At 42.7% G+C, this 14,119-nt stretch overlaps 1 protein-coding gene across 2 annotated transcripts; it reads left to right on the forward strand.

Moving 5' to 3' along the window:
• Positions 1-4,475: 4,475 nt before the first annotated feature.
• Positions 4,476-8,890, forward strand: LOC139406181 (SLIT and NTRK-like protein 5). 2 transcript variants are annotated; one of them, XM_071148681.1, is made up of 2 exons: positions 4,476-4,761; positions 5,256-8,890. In XM_071148681.1, the coding sequence occupies exon 2, from the start codon at positions 5,305-5,307 to the stop codon at positions 7,879-7,881; it is 2,577 nt and encodes an 858-aa protein (XP_071004782.1). In that variant the 5' UTR covers positions 4,476-4,761; positions 5,256-5,304; the 3' UTR covers positions 7,882-8,890. The 2 variants fall into 2 exon arrangements, with proteins under 2 accessions (XP_071004782.1, XP_071004781.1); XM_071148680.1 differs by having other exon boundaries at positions 4,558-4,752.
• The last annotated feature ends 5,229 nt before the right edge of the window (positions 8,891-14,119 follow it).

Below are 14,119 nucleotides of genomic sequence, written 5' to 3' on the forward strand. Positions count from 1 at the left end.
AGACAGTCTTTTGAGAAACAAAGACTGTTGAATCTGCCGATAAGAATACTGTGATTGACAAGAGTCGAAAGCCTTGGCCAAGTCAATGAAGACGGCTGCACATTACTGTCTTTTATCGATGCCGGTTATGATATCCTTTAGTACCTTGAGCGTGGCTGAGGTGTACCTATGACCAGCACGGAAACCGGACTGCACAGCGGAGAAGGTACGGTTGGATTTGAAATGGTCAGAAACTGTTTGTTAACTTGGCTTTTGAAAACTTTAGAAAGGCAGGGCAGGATGGATATAGGTCTGTAACAGGGGTCAAGGGGTCAAGTTTCACCCCCTTTGAAGAGGGGTATGACCGCAGCAGCTTTCCAATCTTTAGGAAGACAGACGATACGAAAGAGAGGTTGAGCAGACTAGTAATAAGGGTTGCAACAATGGAGGCAGATAATTTTAGAAAGGGTCCAGATTTTCTAGCCCAGCTGATTTGTACGGGTCCAGGTTTTGCAGCTCTTTCAGAACATCTGCTATCTGGATTTGGGTGAAGGAGAAGGCAAGGCAAGTCACTGCGGGGGGTGTGGAGCTGTTGGCTGGGGTTGGGGTAGCCAGGTGGAAAGCATGGCCAGCCGTAGAGAAATGCTTATTGAAATTCTCGATTATCGTGGATTTATCGGTGGTGACAGTGTTTCCTAGCCTCAGTGCATTGGGCAACTGAGAGGAGGTAATCTTATTCTCCATACACTGTACAGTGTCCCAGAACCGTTTGGAGTTAGTGCTACAGGATGCAAATTTCTGTTTGAAAAAGCTACGCTTTGCTTTCCTAACTGACTGTGTGTATTGGTTCCTGACTACCCTGAAAAGTTGCATATCGCAGGGACAATTCGATGCCGCATGATGTTTTTGTGCTGGTCGAGGGCAGTCAGGTCTGAAGTGAACCAAGGCTATATCTGTTCTTAGTTCTACATTTTTTTAAAAGGGGAATGCTTATTTAAGATGGTGAGGAAATTACTTTTTTAATTTTTTTTATTTTACCCCGTTTTCTTCCCAATTTCGTGGTATCCAATTGTTTTAGTAGCTACTATTTATCACTACAACTCCCGTACGGGCTCGGGAGAGACGAAGGTAGAAAGTCATGCGTACTCCGATACACAACCCAACCAAGCCGCACTGCTTCTTAACACAGCGCGCATCCAACCCGGAAGCCAGCCGCACCAATGTGTCGGAGGAAACACTGTGCACCTGGCAACCTTGGTTAGCGCGCACTGCCCCCGGCCCGCCACAGGAATCGCTGGTGCGCGATGAGACAAGGATATCCCTACCGGCCAACCCCTCCCTAACCTGGACAACGCTAGGCCAATTGTGCGTCGCCCCACAGACCTCCCGGTCGCGGCCGGTTACGACAGAGCCTGGGCGCAAACCCAGAGTCTCTGGTGGCACAACTGCCGCTGCAGTACAGCACCCTTAACCACTGCACCACCCGGAAGGCCCGAGGAAATTACTTTTAAAGAACAACCAGGCATCCTCTACTGACGGGATGAGGTCAATATCCTTCCAGGATAACTGGTTCAGGTTGATAAGAAAGGCCTGCTCGCAGAAGTGTTTTAGGGAGCGTTTGACAGTGATGAGGGGTGGTCATTTGACCACGGACACATAACGGATGTAGGCAATGAGGCAGTGATCGCTGAGATCCTGATTGAAAATAGCAGAGGTGTATTTGGCGGGCAAGTTGGTCAGGGTCATATCTATGAGGGTGCCTATGTTTACAGATTTAGGGTTGTACCTGGGGGGTTCCTTGATAATTTGTGTGAGATTGATGGCATCTAGTTTAGATTGTAGGACGGCTGGGATGTTAAGCATATCCCAGTTTAGGTCACCTAACAAAACGAACTCTGAAGATGGATGGAGGCGATCAATTCACATATGGTGTCCAGGGCACAGCTGGGAGCTGAAGTGTAGTCAATGAACAACATTCTTACATAGGTATCCTCTTGTCCAGATGGGATTGGGCAGTGTACAGTGTGATGGCGATTGCATCGTCTGTGGACCTATTGGGGCGGTATGCAAATTGGTTGGGTCTAGGGTAACAGGTAGGGTGGAGGTGATATGAACCTTGACTAGTCTCTCAAAGCACTTCATAATGAGTGCTATGGGGCGATAGTCATTTAGTTCAGTTACCTTAGCTTTCTTCGGAACAGGAATAATGGTGGCCCTCTTGAAGCATGTTGGGACAGCAGACTGGGATAGGGATTGATTGAATATGTCCGTAAACACACAAGCCAGCTGGTCTGCGCATGCTCTGAGGATGCGGCTAGGGATGGCGTCTGGGCCGGCAGCCTTGCGAGGGTTAGAACATTTGAATGTTTTACTCACAGCGGCCACAGAGAAGAATTGCAACTCCACTTTGTCGCTATACTGACGCTTTGCTTGTTTGATTGCCTTGCGGAGGGAAGTTTTTTTTTAGGGAAGGTTTTAATAGTCACAGTGGGTACAACATCTCCTTCCAGGCTGTACACTACCATTCAAAGGTTTGGGGTCACTTAGTAATGTCCTTGTTTTTGAAAGAAAAACAAATTTTTTGTCCATTTAAAAAACATCAAATTGATTCGAAATACAGTGTAGACACTGTTAATGTTGTAAATGACTATTGTAGCTGGAAATGGCAGATTTTTTTATGGGTAATTATTTTCCAATGATTGCATGTTGGCCAATAGAACGGATGGCAGTGGGAGTACTCGCTCGCCTACAAAATCTCAGAAGGAAGCCCGACCTCCACCTCCTTTTTCTCCATCTTCACTTCACGCAAATGACGGGGATTTGGGCCTGTTCCCGGCAAAGCAGTATATCCTTCGCGTCGGACTCGTCGGACTTGTTAAAGGAAAAAGCTTCTTCCAGTTCGAGGTGAGTAATCCCTGTTCTGATGTCCAGAAGTAATTTCCGGTCATAAGAGATAGTAGCAGCAACATTATGTACAAAATAAGTTTTTAAAAAAATAAGTTACAAACAAAATAACACAGTTGGATAGGAGCACGTAACGTCATCCTCTCAGGCGCCATTTTTGTTCAAAAAATAGTTGTTGGCTTTGATATCTTGATCAAAAATGTTTAATGTGTAAACAGTATGCTGCCTCAGGGAAGATGACTAGGCACATCTAATGTGTGGGGGTACAAATGGATAAACAAACAAAGCTGTAAAGGCAGACTTTCAAAACATCCCCCATTTCATTCTGAGCCATTTCTATCAGTTATTTGGCTGGATGCTACAACAGTTGTGTTTGTAGACCTCAATTCTCATCTCTCGGTATATATCCCATGCATGACATGGGTGACATTGTATATTTCATGCACCGGATGGCAATATGAACGTGAAGGAAAGACTGCATAATCTAGTTCACGGCTCAAACTGGATGAATATGGTGAGGAAGGGAAATTGTGACCCTTCATTTAAGGGCAGGTTGTCAACAGCAGGGAGTGACACAGTTGGATGCTTTGGACTGTATTAACTAAGCTATTTAAACACTGTCCTTGTAATAATAGGCTACATTAACACAAAGCAAAGGGCCTAATAATGCTGAGTTGTGAATCACTATATCACATGGCCAACACTTGTTCAAGGTGAGATGCCCAAAATAGCATATGTGAATACATTGCAGTGCCAGTCATACCGTTTTTATAGTAGTGGAGCCTGAGGGGGTTATTCTTTCTCACGTTTTGGCATTTGGGTGTGGAGAAGAGGGGTAGGTACCTCAGAGGAATGTACACTATGTGATTATTTTCATGTGAAAAGTTCAATGTAGCCTCATTTTTCAGTGTGCTGATGACATATCGTTACAGCTGCTTCTCCAACAAAGCATGGGCACCGTAAATCGCAGTTTCCCTTGCTAGTCTCATTATTTTGTGAATAAACTAATTGACGGTCCTCAGTTTTAACCGCTCAGGGTGTGAAACATGGTAACGCGTTCACATGGTAATACGTTCACTCTTTATCGCTCGAGGACACGAAACACTTGCAAGCCAATGAATTACTGATCACGTTTGAACGGTATCCGTATCCATGCAGTGTAACGCCTTTTGGAGGTGTAACTGGGTAAGACGTCCATTTAATTGTGTATCTTTGCGTCTGTGTTGCATTACGTAAATTACGTGACATTTCACAGACTTTGGTGGGTGAATGGAGGACACTTGCAAAACGTTACAATTCGATGTGCTTATTATCTTTAGGTTTATCGTCATATGGTCGTATCCTATGCCCCTTGATAGTAGCTCATTGAAGGCAGAAAATTGCAGGCTATTTGATAAGAAATGACAGGGAAGTGTATCTGTGTGTAGTATAAAAGTTGAGCGTAGTGACAGGTCCACCGATGATTTCTTTTTATGTTCATGAAAAATGTAGTAGTCAGGGTAACACCCTACAAACGGCAGTTATTGCAGGTGCGATCAAGGATTTTTACAGGATCCGTGTTTGTATGTGAAAGACGGAGAGGGAGAGATAGATATAAGAGGGGGAGGGGGAGAGAGAGAGTGCAATTCATCCAGGGAGACCGATTAAGCAACTTTGTTACCAGGCATAGCTTTGTCCACCCCGGCACAGCGCGCAATGAAAAGAGAACGGCATTTGGCAGTTATGGTTGATCAGCATTTCTTCTTTTTATCCCCTTTGGTGCATTAGTGAGGCAAATGTGTTCATAATTAACAGGCGTCGTAGAACATTAGTAAGTCGTACAATGGAGCATACGTTGTCATACCTAACAAGGAACGTTCATATTTACCCGTGAGTGAGGTAAGAATTTCTAAATATGATTGTAGATGTAACATCTATGTAGATGTTTGCATTGCATGCTGATGCTACGTTTGTGGCAATAGCATCATCTTTTTTCAAATAAGTGTATACATTGTTTTGATTGTGGGTTTTGAACATCAAGGCTATTTGGTTGCATATGACATGTTTTCCTTATTTTCATAATAATAATAATATGATAATTTAATAGTTAATGTTTTCACACTGGGCTGGAGTATGGACTATTGGTGTGCCCTTGTTCACTATATTAATTTACATGATATGGTACTGACTGGTGTTTGTGGAGTTTAATTAATGTCAAGGTTTTTCATTAAGAATCCTGTTCTTTTTCTCCTTCAGTTAGTTTTGGGTCATTCTGTGGCAACCAGAAGTTACCTTTGGTTAGGTGCATTTCCTAATTACAGTCTGTTTGAGGACTCATGAGTATGACGTTAAAGCATGTTTAGTCAGCTGACCTGTTTGTCTTCTTCTTCTAGATTACTTCGGCAGCACAACAGTGTGAGTTTAGCCGTCAACACAGGGATAATGCATCACTGGATTGCAATCCTGTTGTTGGTGACTACATCAGTGGGCATCGTTGAGATGTTTGACAATTATGGAGAGATATGTCGAAGATTGTGTGCCTGTGAGGAGAAAGAGGGGATACTGACTGTGGGCTGTGAAAGTAGAGGAATAGTCGATCTCTCTGAAGTTAGCCCTGTGTACTTCACAACGTATAATTTACTGCTCACAGGGAACCTTTTGAAGAGGCTCTCCACCGATGACTTTGTTGAATACAATGGGCTTACAATATTGCATCTGGGCAACAATGACATATCCACAGTTGAATCAGGAGCTTTTAATGGACTTCAGGGATTAAAAAGATTACATCTCAACAATAACAAAATGGATGCCTTGACGGAAGATCTTTTCATCGGCCTTGAAAGTCTGGAATATCTTCAGCTAGACTACAATTCCATCGCCCATGTCGAGCCAAAAGCCTTCAGCAAACTGCATCGTCTGGAGGTCCTGATTTTAAATGACAACATCATTTCTACTCTTCCCACTGACATTTTCCAACATGTCCCTTTGACTCACCTTGACCTGAGGGGGAATCAACTGAAACTATTCCCTTATTCGGGTCTTTTGGAACACATGGACAGCATTATGGAATTACAACTAGAGGAGAACCCATGGAACTGCTCTTGTGAGCTGATTGCACTGAAGGCCTGGCTCGAGAGCATATCCTACACCGCTTTAGTGGGTGATGTGGTCTGTGAGTTTCCATTCCGGCTTCATGGGAGAGATCTTGATGAAGTCTCTAAACAGGAACTGTGCCCCAGGAGAGCTATTGCAGAGTATGAGATGCGTCCCCGGGCACATCAGACCACCAATGCATACTTTAGGACCACACCAGCCTCAGTCACAGCCTCATTCACATCCCGGTCAAGGCCCACCAAGGGACCTCGCCAGTCAGGCAAGTTAAAGTCAAAACCCACATCTCGCATCCCCTCCAATAAACCGCAAAACTATGGTCAAATAGTTTCATATCAAACCAAATCCCCAATGCCTTTGGACTGTCCTACTGCCTGTACTTGCAATCTCCAAATTTCAGACCTTGGTCTGAATGTTAACTGCCAAGAGAGAAAGATTGAGCGAATCTCTGACTTAAATCCCAAACCCTACAATCCCAAAAAGATGTATCTCACAGGGAATTTTATCCCCGTGGTGCGGAGATCAGATTTCGTTGAATTGATTGGATTAGATTTGCTTCACCTTGGCAACAATCGGATCGCTCACATCCATGACAGAGCCTTTGGGGATTTAACACACTTACGCAGGCTGTACTTGAATGGGAATTTGATAGACCGTCTCACAGTCGATATGTTCTTTGGATTAGAGAGTCTGCAGTTCCTATATTTAGAATACAATGTCATTAGAGAAATTGTTTCAGACACCTTTCAGCATGTCTCCAACCTTCAGCTGCTCTTCCTAAATAATAACCTCCTGAAGACCTTACCCCGGGGAATCTTTAATGGGTTGACATTGGCCAGACTAAATCTTCGTAATAATCACCTCCGCAGTCTGCCCGTCAGTGGCGTGTTGGGTCAACTGACATCACTGGTGCAGGTAGACTTGTTCGAGAACCCCTGGGATTGTGGCTGCTCCGTCATGAAGATGAAGATGTGGCTGGAACAGCTTAGCAGCGGCACGGTTGTGGACAATGTCATCTGTGGCTCCCCTAAGAAGCTGTTCGGGGAGGATATGCGATACATTAAGACAACTCATTTCTGCCTTAATAACTCTGATATCCTTGCGTCCATGATCCCACCTTCGGAAGAATCTGTTCCCGGGAGCACCATCACCATAGAAACATCATTAGATTACGACACACAGATCAACAGTGTTCCCCTGTCTGTTACGATCCTTGCCCTGCTCCTGATGTTCATCGTTTCGGTGTTTATCGCTGCGGGACTGTTTGCAGCCATGAAGAAGAGACGTCAAAAGACACTAAATGAGCAGAATAACTCCATGAACGCGTGCATTAGTTCGCTGAACATGGAGTACGGTCTTTACAAAAAGGGATCCGTTCCAAAAGTCAGAACGTCTGCAGGGCATGTGTATGAGTACATCCCCTCTCCCACTGAACAGACGTGCAAAAACACAGTCTGTAGCCCCACAGTGTATCGGCCAATGGAGAACAAGTCAGTGGATGGGTACAGAGACTTTGATCAGTTGAATGTGACGTTTCTGAATAACCACTCGGAAGAAGAGGCGGGTAGTAACGCAATAAGCGCTGAATACGGTGTTCGTACTCCACTCAACAAACACTCCCCTTTACAAGACGATGTCCTAGACCCAGACGAGCCGTCACCTTACAGCAATACTTTACCATGCAGGCATACTGCCCATTCATCAAATCAGTATAACTCAGACTTTAATGTCAGACATCAATACATGCACCCAGAAAGAATACAGCAGACAGTATTGTATTGCACAGCACCGAGTGCTGTTTATGTTGAACCTAACATAAGTGAGTACTGGGAACTGAAAGCCAAGCTTCATAGTGATCCCGACTACCTTGAAGTTCTTGAGAAACGTACCACGTTCACCCAGTTTTGAATGACTTGATTTTCTTCCTTGACTGGTTGAGTAATTGCTTGTTGCGTTGGGGCAAGCGGTGCTCATGTTGGAAAAATGTGTGGATCTATCTTTTGAAACTATACAGACATGCAGAGGCTTCCCTTAACAGCGTAAAGCAATAGGTATTCCGTTAACTTGTTTATTCTTGATCAATTACAGTCTCGCTTTGAGAAACTTTTTTTTTTTAAAGTTATCCGATCTCTGTGCCAACAACTATGTAAATATGCAGTTTTACGTATGCTTGTTGCAATTTTAAAAATGAGTCGCTCAACTGGCTTCTGTATGCATCATCATCATCAGCTATATGGCTAAACAATGTTTTTAAAAGATAAATGCATAATCTATACTTCATAAGAGATATTTGGGGTGGTACAGTTTATCATTTTCAATAATTGTCTATTTTTATACAAGTATTTGAGGATGTAATTCTTCTGTTTTTGTTTGAATGACTTTGCACTGATTGACAGGAACAGGTCAACAACGAATATGATGTCACTTTCTGATATATAGTCTGTAATATATATATATTACATAGACTATGTGAATAACCATGGCCGTATAGCTGTATGTAAACATTTTGCAGGTATGTAACTACTGCATTGTGAAGAAGTTATAAGACATTTGCCATTATACCTGCAATATAGCCACTTCTTTTTCCAGTTTGGAGACAATCCTCAATTTCCCTATTTTAATTTTTTTTATCTTTAGAGATATGAAATAAGTATTCACAATAGGGGACAGTGAGGTAAGTTAAGCCATTTTTTACATTCATCATCACTCTAACAAAGATATCTATATATATTCAGGATATTTTGTATCCCTGGAAATAATAAAAATTCATGTAAACATTACAGTTTTGAAAGCATAGCTTGTACAAAAAAAAAGTGGTCTCTTAGCAAAACTTACCCCAAGTATGGGGAAAGTTCAGCCACGGGACAGGATAAATTAAGACGCCTACTGAATTAAATATTGCCACCACCTTTTTAAAGCCATGTCTGTCTTCATTTCCCAAACACAATTCAACACAATCACAATTGCTTTTTGTTTTTTAATTATTTTAAGCTTCTTTTAACACAGGCTTAACACCTAAAAAAAAACACTTTGTATTTGTTAAAACACTTTTAACATCGGGCAGCCCCTGCTGTTACTTCATGTCCCAGCAATAATGTCTTGCATTATGCCTAGGAAGAAAACACTTTAATTTGCTCAACTTGCCATTGGCTCAACTTACCCCATGGCCATTGGCTCAACTTACCCCATGGCCATTGGCTCAACTTACCTCATGGCCATTGGCTCAACTTACCTCATGGCCATTGGCTCAACTTACCCCATGGCCATTGGCTCAACTTACCCCATGGCCATTGGCTCAACTTACCCCATGGCCATTGGCTCAACTTACCCCATGGCCATTGGCTCAACTTACCCCATGGCCATTGGCTCAACTTACCCCATGGCCATTGGCTCAACATACCCCATGGCCATTGGCTCAACTTACCCCATGGCCATTGGCTCAACTTACCCCATGGCCATTGGCTCAACTTACCCCATGGCCATTGGCTCAACTTACCCCATGGCCATTGGCTCAACTTACCCCATGGCCATTGGCTCAACTTACCCCATGGCCATTGGCTCAACTTACCCCATGGCCATTGGCTCAACATACCCCAAGGCAAACATTTTGACTATATTAGCCCACACAGCTACAAGGATGCACGTTCATGCTAGGTTTATTGTTGTTCACCACTTTTTCCAATGTGGTTTCTTCCTTCAGAGACTCCATGAAATGATGACCTCTTCCTAAATAGTTGGTCAAATGATTCACTTTGTGTATTGTTTCCTACAAACATGGGTGGCTCAACTTACCCATTTGGCTCAATTTACCCCACTCTCCCCTATCATTGTCAACAAATAAACTGAAATTACATGTATCCCTCATATCGCTAGACATAGCTCTATTTAAAATGCATTCGGATGCAAAATAACTTTTGGTGAATGTCAAACATGTTTGATCACTTAAATATATTTTTGGGGTATTACTGTAGAATCTAAATTTGAATTCATTGTTCAAATTTTTTTTAGTTAAGGTCCAAGCTAGAGTTGCAAAATTCCAGTAACTTTCCCAAACATCCTGGTTGGAGTATTCCAGATTTCCTGCGTCTTCCTGGAATATTTTAGCCATGATTTCTGGAAAACCTGTGAATTTTGGGGAAAGTAACACAATTTTGCAACCCTAGACCTCTCATTTGACATTTTAGTCATTTAACAGACACTCTTATCCACAGCAACTAGGGTTAACTGCCTTGCTCAATGGCACATTGGCAGATTTTTTTCAGCTAGTCGACAAGGGGATTCAAACCAGCAACCTTTTTGGTTACTAGTCCAATGCTCTTAACCGCTAGGCTACCTGACTGTGGTCTATTACGTTATGTCTATCCAAAGTGTTGAAAAATAATTGTGTAGAGATTAGTAAATGTAATGAAATTGACCATTCTCAAATCAAATCATCTAACATGCTTTGTAAAACAGCAGCAGTCGTAGACTAACAGTGAAATGCTTACCTACGGGCCTTACTCAACAATGCAGAGAGAAACATAATAGAAACATAATAGCACAAGGAATAAATACAGATTGAGTAATGATACCTTGTACACTGAGTATACAAAACATTTAGGAACACCTTCTCTTTCCATGACAGACTGACCAGGTGAAAGCTACGATCCCTTATTGATGTCACTTGTTAAATCCACTTCAATCATTGTAGATGAAGGGGAGGAGACAGGTTAAAGATGGAGACAATTGAGACATGGATTGTTTATGAGGGTGAATGGACAAGACAAAATATATAAGTGCCTTTGAATGGGGTATGGTAGTATGTACCAGGTGCACCGGTTTGAGCGTGACAATAACTCAAACCTGATGGATTTTTCACGCTCAACCGTTTCCCGTTTTTATGAGGAATGGTCCACATAACTTTTTTTAAACTAGGCAAGTCAGTTAAGAACAAATTATCATTTACGATGACCGCCTACCCCAGAAATCGCTGGGCCAATTGTGCACCACCCTATGGGACTCCCAATCATGGCCAGATGTGATTCAGCGTGGATTTGAACCAGGGCCTGTAGTGTTGCCGCTTGCAGGGCCTTAGACCGCTGCGCCACTCGGGAACCCCAACTTCACACAACTGTGGGAAGCATTGGAGTCAACATGGGCCAGCATCCCTGTGGAACGCTTTTCGACACCTTGTAGAGTCCATGCCTCGACGAATTAAGGCTGTTCTGAGGGCAAAAGGGAGAGGTGCAACTCAATATTAGGAAGGTGTTCTTAATGTTTTCTATACTCAGTGTATAGACAGGGTATCAGTACCGACTCGACGGCAAGTGCCTCTGCACATCTAACAAGTAATATCCAACAGTTTCACAACATATACACGTAAATCGAAGTAAGGATTAATAATATAAACATATAATCAGAGCAGCATTGGACTAAGATACAGTACATACAGCTGAAGTCGTAAGTTTACATACACCTTTACCAAATACATTTAAACTCCGTTTTTCACAATTCCTGACATTTAATCCGAGTAAAAATGCCCTGTTTTAGGTCAGTTAGGATCACCACTTTATTTTAAGAATGTGAAATGTCAGAATAATAGTAGAGAAAATTATTTCTTTCAGCTTTTATTTATTTCATCACATTCCCAGCGGGTCAGAAGTTTACATACACTCAATTAGTATTTGAATTAGTATTTAGTATTGTCCATTTGAAAGACCCATTTGTGACCAAGCTTTAACTTACTGACTGATGTCTTGAGATGTTGCTTCAATATAGCCACATAATTTTCCTCCCTCATGATTCCATCTATTTTGTGAAGTGCACCAGTCCCTCCTGCAGCGAAGTACCCTGCAGCAAAGCATGATGCTGCCACCCCAGTCTGGCTTTTTTATGTCGGTTTTGGAGCAGTTGCTTCTTCCATGCTGAGCGGCCTTTCAGGTTATGTCGATATAGGACTTGTTTTACTGTGGATACAGATACTTTTGTACCTGTTTCCTCCTTCATCTTCACAAGGTCCTTTGCTGTTGTTCTGGGATTGATTTGCACTTTTCTCACCAAAGTACGATAATCTCTAGGAGACAGAACGCGTCTCCTTCCTGAGTGGTATGATGGCTACGTGGTCCCATGGTGTTTATACTTGCGTACTATTCTTTGTACAGATGAGCGTGGTACCTTCCCACATTTGGAAAGTGCTCCCAAGGATGAACCGGACTTGTGGAGATCTACAATTTTTCTGAGGTCTTGGCAGATTTCTTTTTATTTTCCCATGATGTCAAGCAAAGAGGCACTGAGTTTGAAGGTAGGCCTTGAAATACATCCACAGGTACACCTCCAATTGACTCAAATTATGTAAATTAGCCTATCAGAAGCTTCTAAAGCCATGACATCATTTTCTGGAATTTTCCAAGCTGTTTAAAGTCAGTCAACTCAGTGTATGTAAACATCTGACCCACTGGAATTGTGATACAGTGAATTATAAGTGAAATAATCTGTCTGTAAACAATTGTTGGAAAAATAACTTGTCATGCACAAAGTAGATGTCCTAACCGACTTGCCAAAACTATAGTTTGTTAACAAGAAATGTGTGGAATGGTTGAAAAACAAGTTTTAATGACTCCAACCTAAGTGTATGTTAACTTCCGACTTCAACTGTAGATATGAGATGGGTGATGCAATATTTACATTAAGATACCGTAGAATAGTATAGAGTACAGTTTAAACATATGAGATGAGTAATGCAAGATATGGAGACATTATTGAAGTGTTTAGTGATTCCTAATCTATGTCTATAGGCAGCAGCCTCTGATGTGCTTTAGATGGCTGTTTAACATTCAGTGTCGTGGTATAGAATACAATACAGTGTATACAGATATGTACATATGGGTAAAGTGACTAGGTAACAGGGTAAATAATCAGCAGTAGCAGCAGCGTATGAGTCAAGAGTGAAAGGGGTTCAATGCAGATAGTCCCGGGTAACCCGTTGAGTCCCGCTGTCGCGCCGGTGTGATTTAGGACTTCTAACCCCTTTTGAACATTGTGTGTTTGAGCTACAGAATTCTGGGTAGTATTTTTTCCTCTTCATGTTTCTGCATCCGTTCGGGGCTGAGCTAGAGCGGTTGTTGGTGAGACAAGGGCGAATCCCAAAAGATGTGTCCTTATCACTTGCACACGTAACATGTTTTGCTCAATGATGCTCACAAGCTACACGAGGTGTTAGAAGGTCAGGGGTTTCTTCTACATAGAAGACCATAGGAAATACCAGGACATAGTGTCTATGATACTGTAAGGGGTGTCTTCTACATAGAAGACCATAGGAAATACCAGGACATAGTGTCTATGATACTGTAAGGGGTGTCTTCTACATAGAAGACCATAGGAAATCCCAGAACATAGTGTCTATAACACTGCAATGCAATACAATAAAACTCATGAATGCAGCTGTTTATGTCAAATTGTTTTGTGTTCTACTTGTAGCCCTGGTTGTCCTGAAAAGAAAATGGTAAACCACTTCATTGTGAGACTAAATACTGTGCAAGGGCTGGACATGCAGATATATGAAAGTCAGATAAATGAAAAACTGATTTGTCTGGGGTCTCAGGATTGATTGGGTTGACTATTTAGCAATATTATGGCTAAGGGGGTAGAAGCTGTTCAGAGTCCTGTTGGTTCCAGACTTGGTGCATCGGTACCGCTTGCCATGTGGTAGCAGAGAGAACAGTCTATGACTTGGGTGGCAATTTTTAGGGCCTTCCTCTGACACCGCCTGGTATAGAGGACCCTGATGGCATAGAGCTCAGCCGTACGCACTACCCTCTGTAGTGCCTTGCCATTGGATGTTAAGCAGTTGCTACACCAAGCAGTAATGCAGCCAGTCAAGATGCTCTCGATGGTGCAGCTGTAGAACTTTTTGGGGATCTGGGAAACAATGCCAAATCTTTTCAGCCTCCTGAGGGGGAAGAGGTGTTGTCGTGCCTTCGTCACAACTGTGTTGGTGTGCGTGGATAATTTTAATTCCTTAGTGATGTGGACACCGAGGACCTTGAAGCTCTCGACCTGCTCCACTACCGCCCCATTGATGTGGATGGGGGCGTGTGTTCGCCTCTCCGTTTCCTCTAATCCACGATCAGCTCCTGTGTCTTGCTGACGTTGAGGGAGAGGTTGTTGT

This window comes from Oncorhynchus clarkii, chromosome 3 (genome assembly GCF_045791955.1).
Source record: "Oncorhynchus clarkii lewisi isolate Uvic-CL-2024 chromosome 3, UVic_Ocla_1.0, whole genome shotgun sequence".
NCBI classification, from domain to species: Eukaryota; Metazoa; Chordata; class Actinopteri; order Salmoniformes; family Salmonidae; genus Oncorhynchus; species Oncorhynchus clarkii.

Excerpts from the sequence above, each read along its gene's own strand:
- LOC139406181 (XM_071148680.1), top strand. The coding sequence starts at position 4,706 with ATGGAGCATACGTTGTCATACCTAACAAGGAACGTTCATATTTACCC. Across the intron at positions 4,753-5,255 it reads AGGAACGTTCATATTTACCC|ATTACTTCGGCAGCACAACA; the intron begins GTGAGTGAGGTA and ends TTCTTCTTCTAG.